General features: G+C 41.9%; 1 protein-coding gene across 2 annotated transcripts; it reads left to right on the plus strand.

Moving 5' to 3' along the window:
* The first annotated feature begins 2,722 nt into the window (after positions 1 to 2,722).
* On the plus strand, positions 2,723 to 22,144 carry LOC106585499 (aspartate beta-hydroxylase domain-containing protein 2). Of its 2 annotated transcripts, none has more exons than XM_014171774.3 (4): positions 2,723 to 3,126; positions 17,971 to 19,178; positions 19,471 to 19,584; positions 19,747 to 22,144. In XM_014171774.3, the coding sequence occupies exons 2-4, from the start codon at positions 18,314 to 18,316 to the stop codon at positions 19,854 to 19,856; spliced, it is 1,089 nt and encodes a 362-aa protein (XP_014027249.1). In that variant the 5' UTR covers positions 2,723 to 3,126; positions 17,971 to 18,313; the 3' UTR covers positions 19,857 to 22,144. The 2 variants fall into 2 exon arrangements, with proteins under 2 accessions (XP_014027249.1, XP_014027250.1); XM_014171775.3 differs by lacking the exon at positions 2,723 to 3,126 and adding an exon at positions 3,206 to 3,571.
* Positions 22,145 to 22,679: the final 535 nt, after the last annotated feature.

Consider the following 22,679-nt stretch of genomic DNA (forward strand, 5'->3'; position numbering starts at 1 on the left):
GACATGAACATGTGTTGGGGTTGACATCCTGGGTTACCAGTTGTCTTCAACTTACTGACGTCTGAGATTTCCCAGTTCCGAGTTTCCAGTTGTTTTGACCGCGGCAAAAGTAAAAAAAACAATAAGAGACAATAAGTTTTGAATGATCATCCAATTCAGAATTCCAAGTCGGGAACTCTGGCCTCTTCCTTGAGCTCCAACCTGAAGATCAATGACGTCATTATTCAACCTTTGATGGCAAAGTTTGATGACAAAATTTGCTCACAAGAAGGACCGCTGCGCTACCTCCCTGTTCAAGTGAGTACAGCACAACAAGGTGAGTCCAAAAATGTCTTGTATGCTGCTGCATAAATGGTGTACTATGCCAGGGAGATATGTATACTGTAGCTAAGAAAGTAACACTTAGTGTATGTTGTGTAGTAAGTTGTTAGTAGGCCATGTGCCTAACCCTAATAATTTGGTCCCTTTCCCCCTCATAACTTAGTCTACTGTTCTGACTTGGTGGTGGACATGTAGCCTATAGCCTGTTTAAGAGAAATGTAATCATCTTAAAATATATTTTAAGAGCTTTCATTGTTTGCTTATATGCCGCCTTTATTTATCCTACAGTTCTGACTTGGTGTACAGGGAGAATACTGTAAGACCGGCCCATGTTCTGAATTCTGTCACTGTACATTTCAAAAGTGCTGAACAAATAGTTATATTGACAACATCCATCCTAGCTTGCTTATTAATGTCTTAATCGGAATTAATGATTGCCTCTTATCCGCTCGTCGTCCCCTTATGCCATAGTTTGTACATCTCAATTGTCAGTAGAAACCACATTTGTTTAAGCAAGTCAGCCATATCAACAGTGGCGACCTGTTTTGAGCAACATATTTTTAGCAAAAAAACCCATGTTTTTGGGGCTTGCCTGTTTTGCATGTTGTTTTGGCATTAGTATGTGTCACATATCAGTTTGCAAACAATGTAAAAATATATATATATCATAGAGATAATAAAGCCGCATACAAACATGGTCTCTTTTTTTGTTTTCTTGAGTAAGGCAGCTGTAAAATGCAGGTGTTTCAGCCTAGCTCAGTGCTTCTGTGGTAGTGGGGCAAACCAGCAAAAAATAGGTGCGTTGCACCGTGATTGTCTCAGTATTCTGTCACTCATGGGGACACTACGTCACCGCCAAGTCTAAGGGTAGACATCGAAAATTCAAGCCCTTTGGGTCCGGACATAGTTATATTAGAAGTGCCCTTCCAAGAAGGCTCAAGGTCAATGACCACAGATAAAATGACGTCAAGTCACGTTATATGTACAGTAGCTTTGATTGGACTGATCGTGTCAACATCTTACTTTCAAAATCTAAGCTAGCAGTCATCATCATGAATCAAGCTGACAATCTACTGGCAAATCCTTTTTAATCCTTGTCATATGAAGAGAAATAATGAAGAGAAATTATAGATAAAAAAGTATCGGTGCTCATCAGCCATTAGACATAAACATTACACAACAAGTAGGAAATCACAAAGTCAACAATGAGTGGTTTGGAAGGAATCGGTGACAGTGGCTAACTGCAAGCATTGCAACTGGGAAGTTCTGGGAAAATACATTTTGAACGGTCATCCAACTCGGAATTGTAAATCCATCCTCTTTCTCTTTCTTTGGTGACAAAATTTGCAAACGAAGGACTGCCGCGCCACATTTATTTTATGCTACTGCATAAATGATGTAATATGCCAGGGAGATATGTATACTGTAGCTAAGAAAGTAATGCTAAGTGTATGTTGTGTAATAAGCTGTTAGTAGCCCGTTTGCCTTACTCTAATAATTTGGTGTACTTTCACCTCTTAATTTTCACCCATAACCTGTTTTAGAGAAATGTAATCATCGAATATTGTAAGAGCTTTCATTGTCTGCTACATGCCCCCTTTATTTATCCTACGGTTTTGACTTGGTGTACAGGGAGAGCACTGTAAGAATGGCCCATGTTCTGAATTTTGTTGCTGTACATTTTGTACATTTCAAAAGTGCTGAACAAATAGTTATATTGACTACTTACGTCCCAGCTTGCTCATTAATGTCAATCAAAATTACGGATTGCATCTTATCGCTAGTCGTCCCTTATGCCATAGTTTGTATATCTCAATTGTCAGTAAACACCACATTTGTTTAATCAAGTCAGCTATGTTTTTTTAAAAGGCAGTAAATGAGGCTGAATGAACTGTTTCGCTGCAAGACAAGGCTCCGCTGATAGCCAGGTGTAGCAGTGGTAAGGATTCACTCCATGGTGCTGAAAAGAAGGCTCTGTTGTTGGGACAATTTTTATGTAGACCCTAACAGTTAGTGGGCACGTTTGTCACCGTTATAGTGCGATTCATATATTGTTTAGTATTGTGTTGTGTTGTGTAGAGGCTTTGGTGGCATGCATCTTTAAAAAATGTTTAAGTTTGCCTCGCCAAGATATATATGCTAAAATCGCCACTGGTGATTTATGACGATCAATGGGACGTCGGAGTATCGCGTCTCAGCGTTTGTGGACTATTGCCACGTTCATATACTATTTGGAACCAGGAAACTCAGAAATATTCGACTTGCCAACTACAACCAGTTAGCGAGTCGGACATTTCTTAGTTTCCTAGTTCCGACTAATCTATGAACGTGGCATAAAATGTACGTTCCTGTCATAGTTCACAAGGGCATGTTGGGGACTGTAGTTTAAATAGTAGAGGGACTGGATGAGTTGCCCAAGTCTTCTGTCCTGTAGAGTTTTATAGGCTACTGGCTACATTATTACAAGGCGATTTAAGGTTATTTTTACGGACACATATAGCTTATAAGTATTTAGCATTTACATTCTTATTTGCGAAGGCCTATGTTTAATTTTAAATCTAAAGATTAGCTTGTACGCCTATACCGGGGTAGATTGATCTGACTTCCTGTTGCACTGCAGTGCTTTGTACGTGCTTTGCCTGCTGTTAGTTTACTAGATATCGCGGTGAATGTCATGCAACAACACAAGTTAAGTAGGGCCTCGTTAGGTAATTATAGGCTTATAACCTAGATATAGAGGACACTAGCTGCTTGGTAACATGGTAAACCTGTAGGCGAGATATCATCCACAACCATGACAATTGGGTGAGTTGTTATTATTATTGCGCAGGCCTATCATGTTGCATTCGTTCCGAGTTGTTTTTATGGGCTACAAGTCTAGCTTTTACAGATCTTCACACAAGATGCTGTCTGAGATTCTGTGGTGATTTTATGCGATTGAATGATGACACGTAGGCAAGCATGAGGGCATTAGAGGCAGGAATATTGGTGAAATTGAGAGAGGAGAGGGGAGACGAGTGTTATGGATGGTTGTCCCCATTGCTGTAGGGTTTTTTAATATGACAGTTCCTCAAGGCATGGCAGCAGACAACGAGCGTATATAGGCTATAGCTCAGTGGAGTGAACTATGTAGTTGTGCCAGGGCGGTTCTGTGGGGGCGTGCGTCTCGGTGGACTGTGATCGGGGTTGTGTTCACTTGAGAGGAGAGGGCTGTTCTGGCTGTCCAAGCAGGTTTGCCGGACCATTCTTGGTGAGATTGTTTTGCAGGAGAAGCATAGGCAGTTATGTACATTGTGAGCGCTGCTTATGCGTGTTTATGTTTACTGTATGCAGTGCATAGTATTCTTGTGACAGTATCTTTTCGTCTGTGTCGTGACTCGTGATTGTGGGTGCTTCATACTGCAGTTACTGTTCATGTATATATGCTGGTGCAAATCCTTTGTTCTCTTCATGCACATCATGGTTGTTTACATTGCCATGATCCTTTTTCACTTTCCTAAGGGACAGTTCGAAACGAAATGTACAGTACTGGGTGGGGGGGGGGGGGGGGGGGGGGGGGGGGGGGCAAAAACATTTTTTGGTTTGGGGAGTGTTGTTTTTTTTTGTTTGCACAGGGGAGGGTAGTGCGTTTTTTCCCCCTGATTTACATTCGCCATTCTGCATGTGTTACTATATATTGTCTTCCATATTGCCAGATTTCCTATTCTGCTTGCATGCGCCTCCCCTATCAAGGTGTTTTGGTACTTCCCTTATGCCCTATGCTTTTTCCACATGCTTACTATACCACACACAGGTCAATATAGTCTACCAATCAACTGTCTATCCTGCCCTGTATTCATAGTGACAATAGTGGTAGGTGGATCGTTTGTCCAGATCTGCTGTAGGTTAAGTAGAAATCATACCACACAAAATAATTAAAATCGGAATTTTTCAAAATAAGTCCACAAAATAGAGGAATAGCTGATAAGCAGAGGAGAGGCCAGGTGCATAATTGCATGAAAGAACAGTGAAGACATGCAATTCAAAAAGCTCTCTTATTGATCTTGTTTAAGAACAATCAAATTATCCTACCAAGCCTACAACACCACAATCCAGTTAATAATTGCAATATTGTTTTCAAGTGAGTATAATTCTACTCTAGGCTTTACACTGCAGTGGAAAAGGTCATTTGAATAATGGCGCAAAAGCCCTGTTATTTGAATGTTTCATTCCATTTGGATCAGTTGTGGGTCTACTCTTGACAGATTATAGAATGGCACAGTAGCAGGCCACTCTGTCTGTATTTTTACTTCTGATGCGTTGTCTGTTGCTGAACCATTATTCTCCCAAGTTGTCATATGCTCCCAGCAGGCCCAGTTATCAGTGTGGACTCGAGTCACATGACTTGGACTCGAGTCTGACTCGAGAAAATAAAATAACTTGACTTCACCTTGGAGCCTCAAGACTCGGGACCTGACTGATTACTTGAAATTATTTGGCCAGGGTTTGTAATGTCATGTCACTTATTTTGTGGCACAGAGTCTCCATGGATTAGGCTACTCTCCACACAGCCAGAGACAGTACCGCACTTGCAAATAAACAGATTAGCTAGTGAAACGCACACTCTGCCCTCTGATTGGACCAGCAAACTGTCAATTAACACAGGTCGGGTGCGCTACAGTAGCGCAGTGAGAAGGTTTTGAGGGGATGCTGGCACTGGAAAAAACAGAGTAGACTAACTATGTTATTATTATCCATATAAAATTCAGTCTAGAAATCTGCTACGGAGGCATCTTGCCAGAACAATAGGCTACCTGGTGATTTCATTGATTATTTTCATATTTCAGGTAGGCCTAGTTTGGGTGGGTTATAAGTAGGCCTGTGGCGGTCACGAAATTCCGTCAGCTGGTGATTGTCAAGCAAATAACTGTCAGTCTCACGGTAATTGACCGTTAATTAACAAACACATTAAGGATCTCCTGGCTTCCACACATAGCCTACAAGCCATTTTAAAAACTTGAATAAATCCATGTAATATAGCCTACACCTTAACAATAAATCCATAATTTATTTTAGACATGTCTAAAGAAGCATGATATGAAGAAAATGTAGTCTATTTCAGAAGAACATAATAGCATACTCTGAGTTGTCCTGATGTGGCTATGACTGTGGGCTACACTAGTTTAACAGACAAGATTTACTTATAATTCCGTGGCATTATTTTATATTATTTTCTAGTATGAATAATACAATTGAACAAAGCTGAATAAAATCTAAATATTTTCTCCAAACGATTTGAGGGAGTGCGCACATGCGGCTATTCTGTGTTGAGTGGTTAACAAAGAAACTGGTACTCCTATATGCTTAATTTAGAGTTATTAATGTAACTTCAGTTGTTCTACAAATGTTGGGCTATATGTTTTGATTTTTAATACATTGTAAGGCTGCATGGTGAGACTAATGATTATTTTTAAAAAGTCGCTTGAAAGGCATGAGCTCTGCTTTGTTTTTTTGCGCCGGCTGTACATACTTCATTAGTCTCTCATTCACTATTTGACAAGCATTTGATGATGCCTTGAATTTCATGGCGGCATTGCCTTTGTGGCCGTAATGCACCCTAAAAAAATCCATGCCTTTTGCGGCCGGGAGTGCTGCGTTGTGCCATATCCAATTACGAGGTGCATATTGAAGATATTGGATGAACTGTCCACATTTACTTTTCGTCAGCCAACAAGATGAGTAGGCCTAAAAAACAGCAAAAACTATAGCCAATGTCAATGTACTATCCCCCATAGTACAAAAGTCGACCTATTCTGTGCGAGAAATAAATATTCCAAACAGTCTGGGACAGTTGTGGGATGCGATAGATCCCAAATTAATACAACAACTAGCATCAAAAAACCTTGTTTATGTAATGTGGCTGACAACAGAAGAGCACGTTTAGCTTAAAATGTTGATAAACTATTAGGCTATTTCTTCACATTATAAGCGCAGCCATGCGCACATGGTAGTAGGCTATAAGCGCAAATGTTCCATTAGCAGAAAACACCATTATCAAAAGTGACCGCAAATGAAATTATGCATGTAATGCTTTTATCATAAAGGTGCATTTTTATGTTGAAAATTATCTTACCCAAACTTGAAACTCACGAGTAAAGCGGATTAATGTGCTTAATTTTAAGAAATTATTTGGCCACTTTAGTTGTGTTGCAAACCTTATTAAAACATATAAGCCTATGGGCTAGGCTACATGAGGTGTGTGACTATGATTTGAACAAGTCGCAAAAACAGGCATTGTTTCTTATGCTCGGCATCATTCACAAGTGATGATATATAATTAATCAGACTATTCTTGATTTAATCTTGTCTTTACATATACTAAACAATATGTGTGACATTTATGATTTAGAATGGACCATTATCATGCACCTGTATCGAAACGGGCAGAGGAAAAAATACATGTCATCTATGCACTTAAATAGCGAATGGATGCTTTTCCCGTCGTTTATTTTCATGCCAGCCAGGTTGGCTATACTCCTGTTGTAAATATAAGCAATGTGCTTAATATTAGGAAAGTTGATGAATAAATATAGTAGGCCTAGCCTATAGAAAGCTCATGGGATCCTCCTCTTTTTATTAGTGGCCATCACTCTGTTTTCTCACACAATTGCATAGCCTATAGAAATGTTGCGCAACATGAAGTGTTTGATTAGATTTTCAAATACATTTGCATTGATGTCAGAGGGAGTAGAGGGACAATATAGTGCTGAGTACCAGGCAGTTAGAAAGTTTGGTAGGCTACTAATGACCTGCAGCAACATCGGAGCTTAGACAAGCGTAAAAATCGTAAGTAAATGGTCATGTGGAATTTGAATGCCTTCATGACTTGTGACCGCTGGTAATACGGTCACTGCAACAACCCTAGTTATAATTTTATACCTCAGGGGTGGTACTGGCTATATATCTAAGATCGCACTAGCTTCAGTACTTATGTGATGAAGATGTAACATATTCTGGTGAATTACAGTGCCTTCAGAAACCTTTACTTTTCCCACATTTTGTTAGGTTACAGACTTATTCTAAAATGTATTCAATTGTTTGTTTACCCTCAATCTACACACTACCCCATAATGACAAAGCAAAAACAGGTTTTTAGAAATTTTAGCAAATGTATAAAATAAAAAAAAACGGAAATATCACATTTACATAAGTATTCAGACCCTTTACTCAGTACTTTGTTGAAGCACCTTTGGCAGCGATTACAGCCACGGGTCTTCTTGGGTGTGACGCTACAAGCTTGGCACATCTGTATTTGGGGAGATTCTCCCATTCTTCTCTGCAGATCCTCTAAAGCTCTGTCAGGTTGGATGGGGAGCGTCGCTGCACAGCTATTTTCAGGTCTCTTCAGAGATGTTCGATCGGGTTCAATTCCGGGCTCTGGCTGGGCCACTCAAGGACATTCAGAGACTTGTCCCGAAGCCACTCTTGTGTTGTGTGTGTTCTTAGGGTCGTTGTCTTGTTGGAAGGTGAACCTTCGCCACAATCTGAGTTCCTGAATGCTCTGGAGCAGGTTTTCATCAAGGATCTCTCTGTACTTTGCTCTGTTCATCTTTGCCTCAATCCTGATTAGTCTCCCAGTCCCTGCCACTGAAAAACATCCCCACAGCATGATGCCGCCACCACCATGCTTGACCGTAGGGATGGTGCCAGGTTTCCTCCAGATGTGACGCTGGACATTCAGGCCAAAGAGTCCAATCTTGGTTTCACCAGACCAGAGGATCTTATTTCTTATGGTCTGAGAGTCTTTAAGTGCCTTTTTGGCAAACTCCAAGTGGGCTGTCATGTGTCTTTTACTGAGGAGTGGCTTCCGTTTCGACCACTCTACCATAAGGCCTGATTGGTGGAGTGCTGCAGAGATGGTTGTCCTTCTGGAAGGTTCTCCCATCTCCACAGAGGAACTCTAGAGCTCTGTCAGAGTGACCATCGGGTTCTTGGTCACCTCCCTGACCAAGGCCATTCTCCCCCGATTGCTCAGTTTGGCCGGGCGACCAGCTCTAGGAAGAGTCTTGGTGGTTCCAAACTTCTTCCATTTAAGAATGATGGAGGCCACTGTGCTTTTGGGGACCTTTAATGCTGCAGAAATGTTTTGGTACCCTTCCTCATATTTGTGCCTTGACAAAATCCTGTCTCGGAGCTCTATGGACAATTCCTTCGACCTCATGTCTTGGTTTTTGCTCTGACATTTACTGTCAACTGTGGGACCTTATATAGACGAGTGTGTGCCTTTCCAAATCATGTCCAATCAATTGAATTTACCACAGGTGGATTTCAATTAAATTGTAGAAACATCTCAAGGATGATCAATGGAAACAGGATGCACCTGACCTCAATTTAGTTTCTCATATCAAAGGGTCTGAATACATATGTAAATAAGGTATTTCTGTTTTTTTAAATGTCAAAACTGTTTTCGCTTTGTCATTATGTGGTATTGTGTGTAGATTGCTGCAGATTTGTATTTATTTAATCCATTTTAGAATAAGGCTGTAACGTAACAAAATGTGTAAAAAGTCAAGGGATCTGAATACGTTCTGAATGCACTGTAATTACAATATTTGAGAGAAAGAAAAAGACTACAGACAGATCATGCTTTCCATCCAATCCTGCAACCCCCGCTGCATATAGGTAGGCTGTGTGATCGTGCTTGCTCTGGACTCTGGACTAGTTTATATTGACTGTTAACATTAATGACTTTCAGCTCAAAATGCAGGTGTAAAACGCAGTTTATTTCTGTATCTTTCGTTTAAAAAAAAAAGCATCATTTGCGCGTGCATGCGTGGGGGGTCGCAAACTTTGAACCCCTCCTTTTTGTCGTACGCAGGTCAAAACCTTTGAGATCCACTGCGCTAGCGAACAGGTTGCTGATTTGTGGTACAGCTATAGGATCGGGTGCAGCGCAAATGTAGGGAGAGAGGATTAACATAACTAAATATGCAGCTACAAAAATGGTTTGCTGATCAAGAATATTAACTGTTTTGTAGTGAATTCTTCTTTCTTAACCCATTATTTTATTTTTTATTTTTTTATTTCACCATTATTTAACCAGGTAGGCTAGTTGAGAACAAGTTCTCATTTACAACTGCGGCCTGGCCAAGATAAAGCAAAGCAATGCGACACAAACAACAACACAGAGTTACACATGGAATAAACAAACATACAGCCAATAATACAATAGAGAAAGTCTATATACAGTGTGTGCAAATTAGGTAGGATAAGGGGGGCGAGGCAATAAATAGGCCATAGTGGCCAAATTATTACAGTATGGCAAATTAATCACTGGGGTGATATATGTGTAAGTAGCGGTACTGGGGTGCAAAGGAGCAAAATAAATAACAGTATGGTGATGAGGTAGTTGGATGGGCTATTTACAGATTGGCTATGTACAGGTGCAGTGATCTGTGAGCTGCTCTGACAGCTGCTCTGACAGCTGGTGCTTAAAGCTAGTGAGGCAGATATGAGTCTCCAGCTTCAGTGATTTTTGCAGTTTGTTCCAGTCATTGGCAGCAGAGAACTGGAAGGAAAGGCAGCCAAAGGAGGAATTGGCTTTGGGGGTGACCAGTGAAATATACCTGCTGGAGCGCGTGCTATAGGTGGGTGCTGCTATGGTGACCAGTGAGCTGAGATAAGGTGGTGCTTTACCTAGCAACGACTTATAGATGACCTGGAGCCAGTGGGTTTGGCGACGGATATTAAGCGAGGGCCAGCCAACGAGAGCATACAGTGGGTAGTATATGGGGCTTTGGTGACAAAACGGGTGGCACTGTGATAGACTGCATCCAATTTGCTTAGTAGAGTGTTGGAGGCTATTTTGTAAATGACATAGCCGAAGTCAAGGATCGGTAGGATAGTCAGTTTTACGAGGGTGTGTTTGGCAGCATGAGTGAAGGATGCTTTGTTGCGAAACAGGAAGCAGATTCTAGATTTCATTTTGGATTGGAGATGCTTAATGTGAGTCTGGAAGGAGACTTTACAGTCTAACCAGACACCTAGGTATTTGTAGTTGTCCACATATTCTAAGTCAGAACCGTCCAGAGTAGTGATGCTGGACGGGTGGGTAGGTGTGAGCAGCGATCGGTTGAAGAGCAGGCATTTAGTTTTGCTTGCATTTAAGAGCAGTTGGAGGCCACGGAAGGAGAGTTGTATGGCATTGAAGATCGTCTGGAGGTTTGTTAACACAGTGTCCAAAGAAGGGCCAGAAGTATACAGAATGGTGTCGTCTGCGTAGAGGTGGATCAGAGAATCACCAGCAGCAAGAGCAACATCATTGATATATACAGAGAAAAGAGCCGGCCTGAGGACTGAACCCTGAGGCACCCCCATAGAGACTGCCAGAGGTCCGGACAACAGGCCCTCCGATTTGACACACTGAACTCTATCAGAGAAGTAGTTGGTGAACCAGGCGAGGCAGTCATTTGAGAAACCAAGGCTGTTGAGTCTGCCGATAAGGATGTGGTGATTGACAGAGTCGAAAGCCTTGGCCAGGTCGATGAATACAGCTGCACAGTATTGTCTTTTATCGAGCGTGGCTGAGGTGCACCCATGACCAGCTCGGAAACCAGATTGCATAGCGGAGAAGGTACGGTGGAATTCGAAATGGTCGGTGATCTGTTTGTTAACTTGGCTTTCGAAGACCGTAGAAAGGCAGGATAGGATAGATATAGGTCTGTAACAGTTTGGGTCTAGAGTGTCTCCCCCTTTGAAAAGGGGGATGACCGATGCAGCTTTCCAATCTTTGTGGATCTCAGACGATACGAAAGAGAGGTTGAACAAGCTAGTAATAGGGGTTGCAACAATTTCGGCTGATAACTTTAGGAAGAGAGGGTCCAGATTGTCTAGCCCTTCTGATTTGTAGGGGTCCAGATTTTGCAGCTCTTTCAGAACATCAGCTATCTGGATTTGGGTGAAGGAGAAATAGGGGAGGCTTGGGCAAGTTGCAGTGAGGGATGCAGGGCCGTTGACCGGGCTAGGGGTAGCCAGGTGGAAAGCATGGCCAGCCGTAGAAAAATGCTTCTTGAAATAGTCAATTATCGCGGATTTATCGGTGGTGACAGTGTTTCCTAGCCTCAATGCAGTGGGCAGCTGGCAGGAGGTGCTCTCGTATCCCAGAACTTTTTGGAGTTAGTACTTCGAAGCATGTCAACCGCTGTTTAAAATCAATTTTTATGCTATTTTTCTCGTAAAAAAGCGATAATATTCCAACCGGGAAAGCGTGTTTACGTTCAAAGAGAGAGAAAATAAAAACATGGGATCCCCTCGTGCACGAGCCTCAGTCTGATGGTCCTCTGATAGACCACTTAGCAAAGGCGCTAATGTGTTTCAGCCTGGGGCTGGAATTACATCATTCAGTTTTTTCCCGGGTTCTGAGAGCCTATGGGAGCCATGAAGTGTCACGTTACTGCAAAGATCCTCAGTTTTCAATAAAGAGAGCCAAGAAGCCCAAGGAATGGTCAGAGAGGGCACTTTCTGTACAGAATCTTCTCAGGTTTTTGCCTGCCATATGAGTTCTCTTATACTCACAGACACCATTCAAACAGTTTTAGAAACTTTAGGGTGTTTTCTATCCAAAGCCAATAATTATATGCATATTCTAGTTACTGGGCAGGAGTAGTAACCAGATTAAATCGGGTACGTTTTTTATCCGGCCATGCAAATACTGCCCCCTATCCCCAACAGGTTAAGCTAACAGTCCGATGTGCTCTAGACAGCTAGCGGGCCGCGGCTAGCAAGCTAGCGGGTGGGCATACAGGGGACGTCGCGACGGAGGAGTCAGTTGAAAAACCAGTCGTGATGGGTCGGTGGGGGTCCAGGTATTGTAGCCCAAGGAGTGGCTGATGTGCCTCTACTGCTAGCCGGGAGATTGGCCTAGCAGATGGGCCCAGCAATGGCTAACTGACTACTAGTTAGTAGCCAGTTAGCTGGCTAGCTTTTGATGGGGGTTCCGGTTCTTAAGTATAAAGAAATAGCAGATCTGTACCACATTGGGTGAGGCGGGTTGCAGGAGAGTATATTCAGTCCGTAGATGGAAAGTGATATTAAAATATATATGAAATATATACGGAAAAAAACAAGGAAAAACGATATTTACACGTGACAAGACAAAACACACGTCCCACTGCTACGCCATCTTGGATGTAGACCCTCACCTTAAGGTCCTCACCTAAAGTGCAGAGTATCAAAATCCTGAGGCATTTGTAAATCTGTTTTTTTCAGGAGAGTGCAATCACAAAGGTTCTATCTGACACTTCTGAATTAGACTTGTTCAGTTTTTAAGAAGACTGTAGCTATTTGAATACATACATGATATAATATCACTATTGTACCAAGATAGTCAGTACTCATCATCAAATAGTTAAGAAATGTATTACGATCATCAGACGAATTACTGTCATCACTGAACAACGATGTGACATTGTTTACTTTAAGATTTCTGATAGTGTTATTTTCTTGCTTGTGTGCCATTTTTGCTCGCTAGACTAGCCTAGACCATACTTAGAGGGAGATGGCAAAGACGTGTTCTGATTGGTCCCTCTGTATTTGTTCAGGCTTGTGATTGGATTGCAGATACAACCTTATAGCACCAAGTTCAAATTAGTTTATGCGGATAGAAAGCTGTAGTTTTTCACTTAAAATTAACTTTTTCAAAAATCTAACTTCACAAACGTATGAATAACCATCTAAAGATCTATTATATGTGACTAATTCATTTTTGACAAAAATGTCAGATGGAACCTTATGGTCTCAGCATCTCAATTTGTACTTGAACAAGTCATTGCATGTATAGATTTTTTTTTTTTACTTGACTTGTGACTCGACTTCACTTGCTCTTAGAATGCACGACTTTGACTTGACTCCACCCGTTCTACTTGGGACTCGACTTGAGACTCTGACCTTGTTACTTGAGACTTGCTTGTTACTCGAATAATAGTGACTTGGTCTCACCTCTGCCAGTTATTCAGGAAAGCTTAACGCGTGTTCTGCCTTCTTTCCGGATCAGACCGGCTATTCCTCGACCTAGAAACTAATGTGCCAATATAGCCTAAATATTTGTCATTTAACTTTTAAAATGTATTACCTTTTTATGGGGCAGCAGGTAGCCTAGCGGTTAAGAGCGTTGGACCAGTAACTGAAAGGTCTCTGGTTTGAATCCCGGAGCTAGCTGAAAACTCTGTGAATGTGCCCTTGTGCAAGGCACTTAACCCTAATCGTTCCTGTAAATTGCTCTGGATAAGAGTGTCTACTAAATTATTAAAATGTAATAAACATTTAAAAAAGCATTATTTATGGGGAAAAAATAAGGTATTATCTTATAAATAGGGAAGGTGGAGTTATGTCACGTGCTGTTAACAAAAATATGGAAATGTTTGCTCTATCCCAAATTACAACCAGCTGATTTCAGCGTTAACTCAAAAATGGAGGAGGCAATTGGAAAGTGGAGAAGGTAGGGAACTTGTCTGCCCTTTATTAAAGACCAAAATTGGCCTCCAAAAATTGTCATAAATACAAAAATATACCCGCTTTAATTTTAGGATCAAAATCTTTTACAGGTTGCAAAATAGTTTCGATTTTCGATGTGCCGATTCCATGGCACATGGTTTATGAACTGATACACAAAACAACGCTTGTTTCAAAAAACAGTTTTTTATTATACAAGATTCTTGCCATGAACAGAATGTTATGTGCAGTGCTGTGAAAAAGCATTTACCCCCTTATTTTTCTCATATTTTGCCAATTTTGGATACTGCAGTGTCTGGTTTTTGCCAGGCATAATGGGACCGATGTCGTCCAAAAATTTAGACTTTTGAATCATCTGTGCATGGAGCATACTTCCAAGAGTGTTGATGGCCATCCAGGGGCTTCCAGGTGCTTTTTGGAAAACATGGGTCCCGTTATGCCTTGCAGAAACCAAACACTGCATTCCACAGTAAGTACCTCATACCAACAGTCAAGCATGGTGGTGGTTTGGGGATGCTTTGCTACTTCAGGACCTGGACGACTTGCCTTAATAGAAGGAACCATGAATATCAGAGAATTCTACAGGAGAATGTCAGGCCATCCGTCTGTGAGCTGAAGCGCAGATGGTTCATGCAGCAAGATAATGATCCAAAACACACAATCAAGTTTACATGAAAATGGCTATAAAGCAACACATTTGAATGGTTTGGAATGGCCTAGTCAAAGTCCAGACCTAATCCGAATTGAGAAGATGTGGCAGGACTTGAAACGAGCAGTTCATGCTTGAAAACCCACAAATGTCGCTAAGTTAAATCAATTCTTCATGCAAGAGTGGGCCAAATTTCCTCGACAGCAATGTGAGAGACTGATCAACAACTATAGGAAGCATTTGGTTGCAGTCATTGCAGCTAAAGGTGGCACAACCAGTTATTCCGTGTAAGGGGGCAATTACTTTTTCACACAGGGGAATTGGGTGTTGCATAACTCTGTTAATTAAATAAATAAAATAATATTTTTTGTGTTATTTGAACAGGTTCCCTTTATCTAATAGTAGGTTTTGGTTGAAGAGCTGATAACATTACCTATCAAAAATATGCAAAAATAGAGAATCAGAAAGGAGGCAAATACTTTCTCACGGCACTGATATGGGGCATACAACCATGTTAGCTTTGCAGATTTTGCTGCGAAGAGACAGAACCATTAGATCACTTATTCTGGTATTGCCTCTATGGTATTGCCCACACAAAACCCACACACATTCACATACACACATAACACACACACACATAACACACACATGCATACTGACACAACACAAACACACATACAGTTGAAGTCGGAAGTTTACATACACTTAGGTTGGTGTCATTAAAACTGGTTTTTCAACAACCCCACAAATTTCTTGTTAACAAACTATAGTTATGGCAAGTCGGTTAGGACATCTACTTTGTGCATGACACAAGTCATTTTTCCAACAATTGTTTACAGACAGACTATTTCACTTATAATTCACTGTTTCACAATTCCAGTGGGTCAGAAGTTTACATACACTAAGTTGACTGTGCCTTTTTAACCTTTCTAGCGCAGGCGTTCTGCTAGCGAACCACCTCGACAACATCCGGTGAAATTGCAGAGCGCGAAATTCAAATGACAGAAATATAAATATTTAACATTCATGAAAATACAAGTGTTATACATCAAAATAAAGCTTAACTTCTTGTTAATCCAGCCGCTGTGTCAGATTTCAAAAATACTTTACGCCGAAAGCACACCATACGATTATCTGAGGACAGCGCCCCGCATACAAAAGCATGAAAAACATATTTCAACCAGGCAGGTGCGCCACGAAAGTCAGAAATAGCGATATAATAAATGCCTTACCTTTGAAGATCTTCTGTTGGCACTCCAAAAGGTCCCAGTTACATCACAAATGGTCCTTTTGTTTGATAAAGTCCTTCTTTATATCCATAAATACTCAGTTTAGCTGGCGCGCTTCAGTCAATAATCCACCAGTTTCCCTCCTTCAAAATGCATACAAAATGAATCCCAAACATTACAAATAAACTTATCCAAACAAGTCAAACAACATTTATAATCAAACCTTAGGTACCCTAATACGTAAATAAATTATACAAATTTAAGACGGAGAATAGTATGTTCATTACCGGAGATAAATAACAAAGAACACACTTCATCCACGCGCATGGAAACACTACAGCCAAAATGGGAGCCACTTAGAAAAACTACAACTTCTAGCTAATTTTTCCAAAAACCAGCCTGAAACTCTTTCTAAAGACTGTTGACATCTAGTGGAAGCCCTAGGGACTGCAATCGGGGAGGACTTCGCCTCATAATAAACATGAAAGCCATTGGAAACAGTGGTAGGCTGAATTTCTTTTGGGGGGGATGGTTTGTCCTCGAGGTTTCGCCTGCATATCAGTTCTGTTATACTCACAGACATTATTTTAACAGTTTTAGAAACTTTAGAGTGTTTTCTATCGAAATGTACCAATTATATGCATATCCTAGCTTCTGTGCCTGAGTAACAGGCAGTTTACTTTGGGCACGCTTTTCATCCGGACGTGAAAATACTACCCCCTAGCCTAAAGAGGATATTAAACAGCTTGGAAAATTCCAGAAAATGATGTCATGGCATTAGAAGTTTCTGATAGGCTAATAGACATAATTTGAGTCAATTGGAGGTGAACCTATGGATGTATTTTAATGCCCATCTTCATACTCAGTGCCTCTTTGCTTGACAACATGGAAAAATCAAAAGAAATCAGCCAAGACCTCAGAAAAAAAGTTGTAGACCTCCACAAGTCTGGTTCATCCTTGGGAGTAATTTCCAAACGCCTGAAGGTACCACGTTCATCTGTACAAACAATAGTATGCAAGTATAAACTCCATAGGACCACGCAGCCATCATACCTCTCAGGAAGGAGATGCGTTCTGTCTCCTAGAGATGAACGTACTTTGGTGCGAAAAGTGCAAATCAATCCCAGAACAACAGCAAAGGAACTTGTGAAGATGCTGGAGGAAACAGGTACAAAAGTATCTATATCCACAGTTAAACGAGTCCTATATCGACATAACCTGAAAGGCCGCTTAGCAAGGAAGAAGCCACTGCTCCAAAACCGCCATAAAAAAGCCAGACTACGGTTTGCAACTGCAAATGGGGACAAAGATCGTACTTTTTGGAGAAATGTCCTCTGGTCTGATGAAACAAAAATAGAACTGTTTGGCCATAATGACCATCGTTATGTTTGGAGGAAAAAGGGGGAGGCTTGCAAGCAGAAGAACACCATCCCAACCGTGAAGCACGGTGGTGGCAGCATAATGTTGTGGGGTTGCTTTTCTGCAGGAAGGACTGGTGCACTTCACAAAATAAGGCAATAAATAGGCCATGGTGGCGAAGTAATTACAATATAGCAATTAATGGCGCTGAGAGAAAAATTGCAGTTTCATAGGTCATTTCCTGCAATTCTACACATTTTGCCATGGGGCTGAGAGAATTTGTAGTTTTAAACCTAGTTTCCTGCAATTCTATACATTTTGCTATTCTTATGCTATCTGATTGACTCAAACATTATAACAAAGTCAATGGGGGCCCCATGCCATGCAATTTTTTACATTTAAAATTCTCCTTGTCTAGTTTTTATTTTGGTGATTGTTAGTTCTCAAAGATGATCTTATTTAAAAATATATTGCTCCATGATATGTTCTACATATTTTTATATCTGGTTGTAGTCGTTTAAGTTTATACTAAAAACGTTTTACCATCCCAAAAAAATTATCCATGAAGTCATTTTACATGCATGAAATGTGACTCATGGCTTTGTACAATGCAGTGTGGAGGTGTGTGGAGACCTGAATTTGAAATGCCATCCGTATGGGTGTGTGCATGATGCACTGCGTGTGTCCAGAGCTGAGTGTGGGGGTGGGAGTTTGCACAAAGGGTGGTGCAGAGGGTGGGAGTTAGCTGGTTTAATATGGAACTAAGTGGGGGAGTCATGTGGAAAACTGAACTTGCAATGACATCTGCATGTTGGTACTCTACTTCTGTATTAGATGCTGCCTAAAGTCTTGAGTGTATTTGTTTGTGCAATGCTTATGTCTAATGACCTTTTCCCTATTTCCTTCCCTGTCTTTCTGATGCAGATGCCAGATACTCTGAGGTATGTTGTCTGTCTGCATTTGTCTAAAATGAAAAAGGGCGGGAGCAGCACAAATACCGCACAGCCAGACGCGATGCAGGGGGAGCCCTCCCCTCATCCCTGAGTGCTGAAATGTCCAGACTGGAGCCTTAGTGTGTCATCAGATAGTGTCAGACTGCATCCAACAGGGGGGATGATAAGAGTTTATTGAAAGTAGCCTTTCAGACACCCTGTGGAAGATTTTCCTCTAAAATACATTTTCAATCAGTCAGACAGATTTGGTCATTGACCTTCTCAACAGTAGTTTCTCCAGACCAGACCATCAGGGGTTTTAGCGAGGAGCCAGTATGGAGTGGTCACTAGAAAGGGTGAGGGAGATGGTGGCTGGAGGGATGCAGTCTATGAGGGACTGTGAGTCCAGTGCCTTTGGCACAGCCATGTGCCTGCTGCTGCTCTTTGTGTGGTACTGTTACAGGGTAGGCCGTGAGCACAGCTCCTCTCCCCTGCGTGGGGGGTACAGCACTGAGCCCAGTCGAGTAGGAGGGGGTGGGGGGGCCTTGATCAGCACAGATGGGGATGGTAGGGCTAAAGGCAGGCCGGTGTCAGGGGTGGAGGAGCAGAACGGCTTTGCTTACTGCCAGTCCACCGAGTGTTTTCGCTGCACCAACACAGGGGAGGGTCTTAATCAGAGGCTGTACCACAGCTTGCAGGATTACGCCAAACGCTACACCTGGTCAGGCATGGGCAGGGTACACAAAGGGGTACGAGACCAGGGCCGCTACCTCACCAGCCGGCCCACCATCCAGAGGCCAGAGGTGTTCTTCCTCCCTGACCTGCCCTCAGCACCCTTCTTCTCCCGGGACGCACAGAAACACGACGTGGAGCTGCTGGAGAGAAGCTTCCCTGCTCTGCTGGCTGAGTTTGAGAACATCTACCACGCCCCCCCAGCGCGGGCAGGCTCCTCCCTGCCTCCGGGCTGGAAGGCCAACAGCACCCCCCATGGCCAGTGGTGGACCTTCTACCTGGTGAACCAGGGAACTCCGCTGGCCCTCAACGCCAGGAGGTGCCCCCGAGCATGGAGGGTGCTGGGCCAGCTGCGCACCTTCATTGCCAACAACGTGTTTGGAAATGCCTGCTTCTCTGTGCTGACCCCCGGAGCCCTGATAACTGAGCATTACGGCCCGACCAACGTCAGGCTGCGCTGCCACCTGGGTAAGAAATAGAGAGAGCTCCCTGGAGGGCTACAACACTGTTAAATATAGGGATGCACCTGGCTCCCAAAATGCACCTGGCTCCCATATGTATGTGTTCACCTGTGCCTTTGTGAAAGTATTACAATGATAATAATGATATTCACTTTCGTATGGTTGGTTTCAAAGCTTGCTTTGCTTGCAGCATATACAGCAGACATTTTAGAATATATTCATATATGTTTGAGTCATACAATATTTTCCTTGGTTTCTTTAGTAATTATATAGACTGACTTGCTGTCTGTCCTCTGTAGGTCTTAGAGTGCCCTCTTCCTGTGAGCTGGTAGTTGGAGGGGAGCCGCAGTGCTGGTCTGAGGGGAGCTGTCTGCTGTTTGATGACTCCTTCCTCCACAGGGCCTTCCATGAGGGTGAGAGAGGGACAGCTGTTTGTGAGGAGGGATGAAAGGGGTTGCCTTTTTCTACCCTGGGTTGTGTGTGTGTGTGTTTGTAATATTCTGACAAAATGTTATTAAGCTGTTATAAAGGGTTGATTGGAGGAAAACAGGAATCTGTGTTTTCTCTATGTTCAGGCAGCCCAGAGGACGGCCCCAGGGTGGTCTTCATGGTGGACCTCTGGCATCCTAATGTGGCAGCTGCTGAGAGGCAGGCTCTGGACTACATCTTCACCCCTGGACGCTGAGCAGACGGTGGGGTGGGGTGGGGTGGGGGGGAGAAAAAGAGAGACAGAGCTACAGAGAGAAACACAGAGAGGTAAAGAGAGACAGAGAGAATGTGTCAGAATTGAAGAGAGAGTTGGTGAGAAAAGTAGAGAAGAACAGTGTGAGTGAGGTGAGAGATCTTCTTTGTCTCTTGTTCCGTTCCCACACTCACTGTGTACATATTCTCTGTCTTGTTCAAATTGGCTCTCTCCCTGTAACTCTCCCTTAGCACCTACTGACTTTGACCAAACAGACGTAATGTAAAATATTACATTTGAATGTTTACAGCCCCAATCCTTATATCTGTGATTATCCCTGCCCATGTGTGATAGTTTACCGTGCTCTCCTTTAGAAATCAATACAGCTTTCACAAAAACAGTTGGATAAGCACATAGAAAATGTTTTTTAGAGATCAAATGATTTGCTAGAGACTGCCTGTGTTGTTGCTACACAGGAGAAATGGTTGTATTTGCAGTAGTGGGGAAAAGCCAGAAAAAAAGCCATATTACAACCTGTGTTGTGATAACTGCGTTGTTTGCTCTATAACCTGTTAATTCATATGCCTTGCGACTGTGATATATAGCTCTAAAGGCCAAGACAATAAGAAGACAGTGGCAGAATAAATTCAACCACCCTTGTTTTATCACAAAACCGGATAGCAACCTCTGTCCGGTTTAGTCCACAAAGCATATTGCATGTAACAGACAGTTACATGACCTACAGCATGGTCAAGCAAGTTAATGTCTCTGACATTTTGGACTACTAAACAACTATTGATTTAGAACCACAGAGAGTTACCGCAAGTCACAAAGAAAACAGGCGCTGCCTCCACTATTCCAGCACCATTTCAACTTCAACATTTCAACATCATCAAATCACCTTTGCTTAGTCTAATACAGTGAACTAAAAGATACCAAAAACAATTTAGTCCAATCAACATAAGCTAAACATGTTGTGGCTGTCCACGGTTCTAATTTCTTTGTGCGTGTGCGCGTTTGTGCAAGTAGAATAATATGTTGACTCACCCTACTTGTAGAGAAATTCCAATGCCATCCTCCTCCCTTTCATTTTGACCAAACAGTCTGTCATACAGTACACAGTTTTATTTTTTGTTGTCCTAGGCTAGCTGGCTAAAACGCATGCTGGCCTAACTTCCATTCATGGGCAATGTTAGCTAGATAACGTTAGCCTTCTACATCTAGCTACATGTTGAACTAACATCCTCTCAGGCCAGGGTCACAACAATGTATGAATGAATGGTCAGAATGCCGTTATAATCATTGGCCAGTACAGAGAATTAAGTAAAACAACAAGTCCAAATCCCTATCGCCATCCATGGCTTATTTAGGAAACGGACAACTGTAGCTAGCTAGCTAGTCACTGGAAGACAATAACACAACGAGATGCAACACCTCAACTTGTTTCTATCAATGATGTATGCTCTCAATGCGATTTGATAGTAGTGACGCCAAAATCCAAGCTGGCTTCCCTTGACACTTTTTTTTGGTGCGCCAGGACCGTTTAGCTCAACGATGAGCAACTTTTTTTTTTTATCAAGGGAGGCCAAATGCTCGCAGGCTTTCCTTGCATTCCATTCAATGCTTGGGGTCGGCAACAATGTCATACATCTATCTGATGCTGGCTGTCGTTGGGACCATACAGAATCAGAAAGATGGCATACACGTAGACCGACAGAGGGGGATCTGTTTCGCTTGTTCGGATGCTTTCTCCTCCGAGATACATTCAGCCTCTTGCGAATTGAGGGAAAATGATGAAACAGAGAGATGAATGATAAATGATTTAATGTTATTTTCTTGGTACATTTTGGGGGGAGCCTGGCTTCCCTTGACATCCATGAATACACGCCACTGTGTATTTGGTAAATTATCTAATTAATGCTTGTAATATGGTTGGTTGTATTTGATATCAACTTTGTATTTATGTAAATATAGTTGGAGTACAAAACATATCTGAGAGGTTTTGAAATATAATTGTCTTACAATCAGTAGTTATTGTGTGGTCTTAATTTACTGGTACTGCAATGTCATCTTCTCTCCCGAGTATTTGTCATTTTGAGACATTCATTTTTAGATATTTGAAATGTTTATCAAGTGGTTTGGCTATTGTTCAGTAACATTTTATACCATTCTGTGATTTTTCAGCTGCATATCAAATGTTTGGTGATATTCTTCCCCAATAGTCATATTTGTGGCATTTGTACTCATTTTGAACAGTATTTAATAAATGGCAAATTATCTGAATCAGACAACTTCAGTCTTGAATTCATAATCTATTTTGTGCATGGTAACACTGTTGCAACCGCTTATGTATTCCGTGTGTGTCTGCATATCAGTACCCTTGGGTAGAATGTTGTTCTGCAGTTTCATATTAGTGGCACGAGGAGGCGTAGGTGTGCCATATTCAGTATGAACAGATGGAGAGGTGAATATGGAGATTCCACTGAAGCAAAGCAAGGCCAGTACACTAACACACCTACGCTACTCAATCTTAGCAGCAGAGGAATTATAATGTACTGTAAAAAAAAAAAAGTGTGAAATCAGTAAAAAACAATGGTTACTGGAATGAACACCTGTTCTGGGGCTACTACCCTTCTACATATGACTAAGTATACTGAACAAAAATGTAAACGCAACATGTAAAGTGTTGGTCCCATGTTCCGTGAGCTGAAATAAAATATCTCAGAAATGTTCCATATGCACAGAAAGCTTATTTCTCTCAAATTGTGCATAAATTTGTTTACATCCCTGTTAGTGAACATTTCCATCCACCTGACAGGTGTGGCA

This window comes from Salmo salar, chromosome 24 (assembly GCF_965601325.2).
Source record: "Salmo salar chromosome 24, fSalSal1, whole genome shotgun sequence".
Classification (NCBI taxonomy): domain Eukaryota; kingdom Metazoa; phylum Chordata; class Actinopteri; order Salmoniformes; family Salmonidae; genus Salmo; species Salmo salar.

Coding starts and splice junctions, on each gene's coding strand:
- LOC106585499 (XM_014171774.3), top strand. CDS start 18,314: ATGGAGTGGTCACTAGAAAGGGTGAGGGAGATGGTGGCTGGAGGGATG. Junction 19,179..19,470: donor CAGGCTGCGCTGCCACCTGG/GTAAGAAATAGA, acceptor TGTCCTCTGTAG/GTCTTAGAGTGCCCTCTTCC. Junction 19,585..19,746: donor CCACAGGGCCTTCCATGAGG/GTGAGAGAGGGA, acceptor CTCTATGTTCAG/GCAGCCCAGAGGACGGCCCC.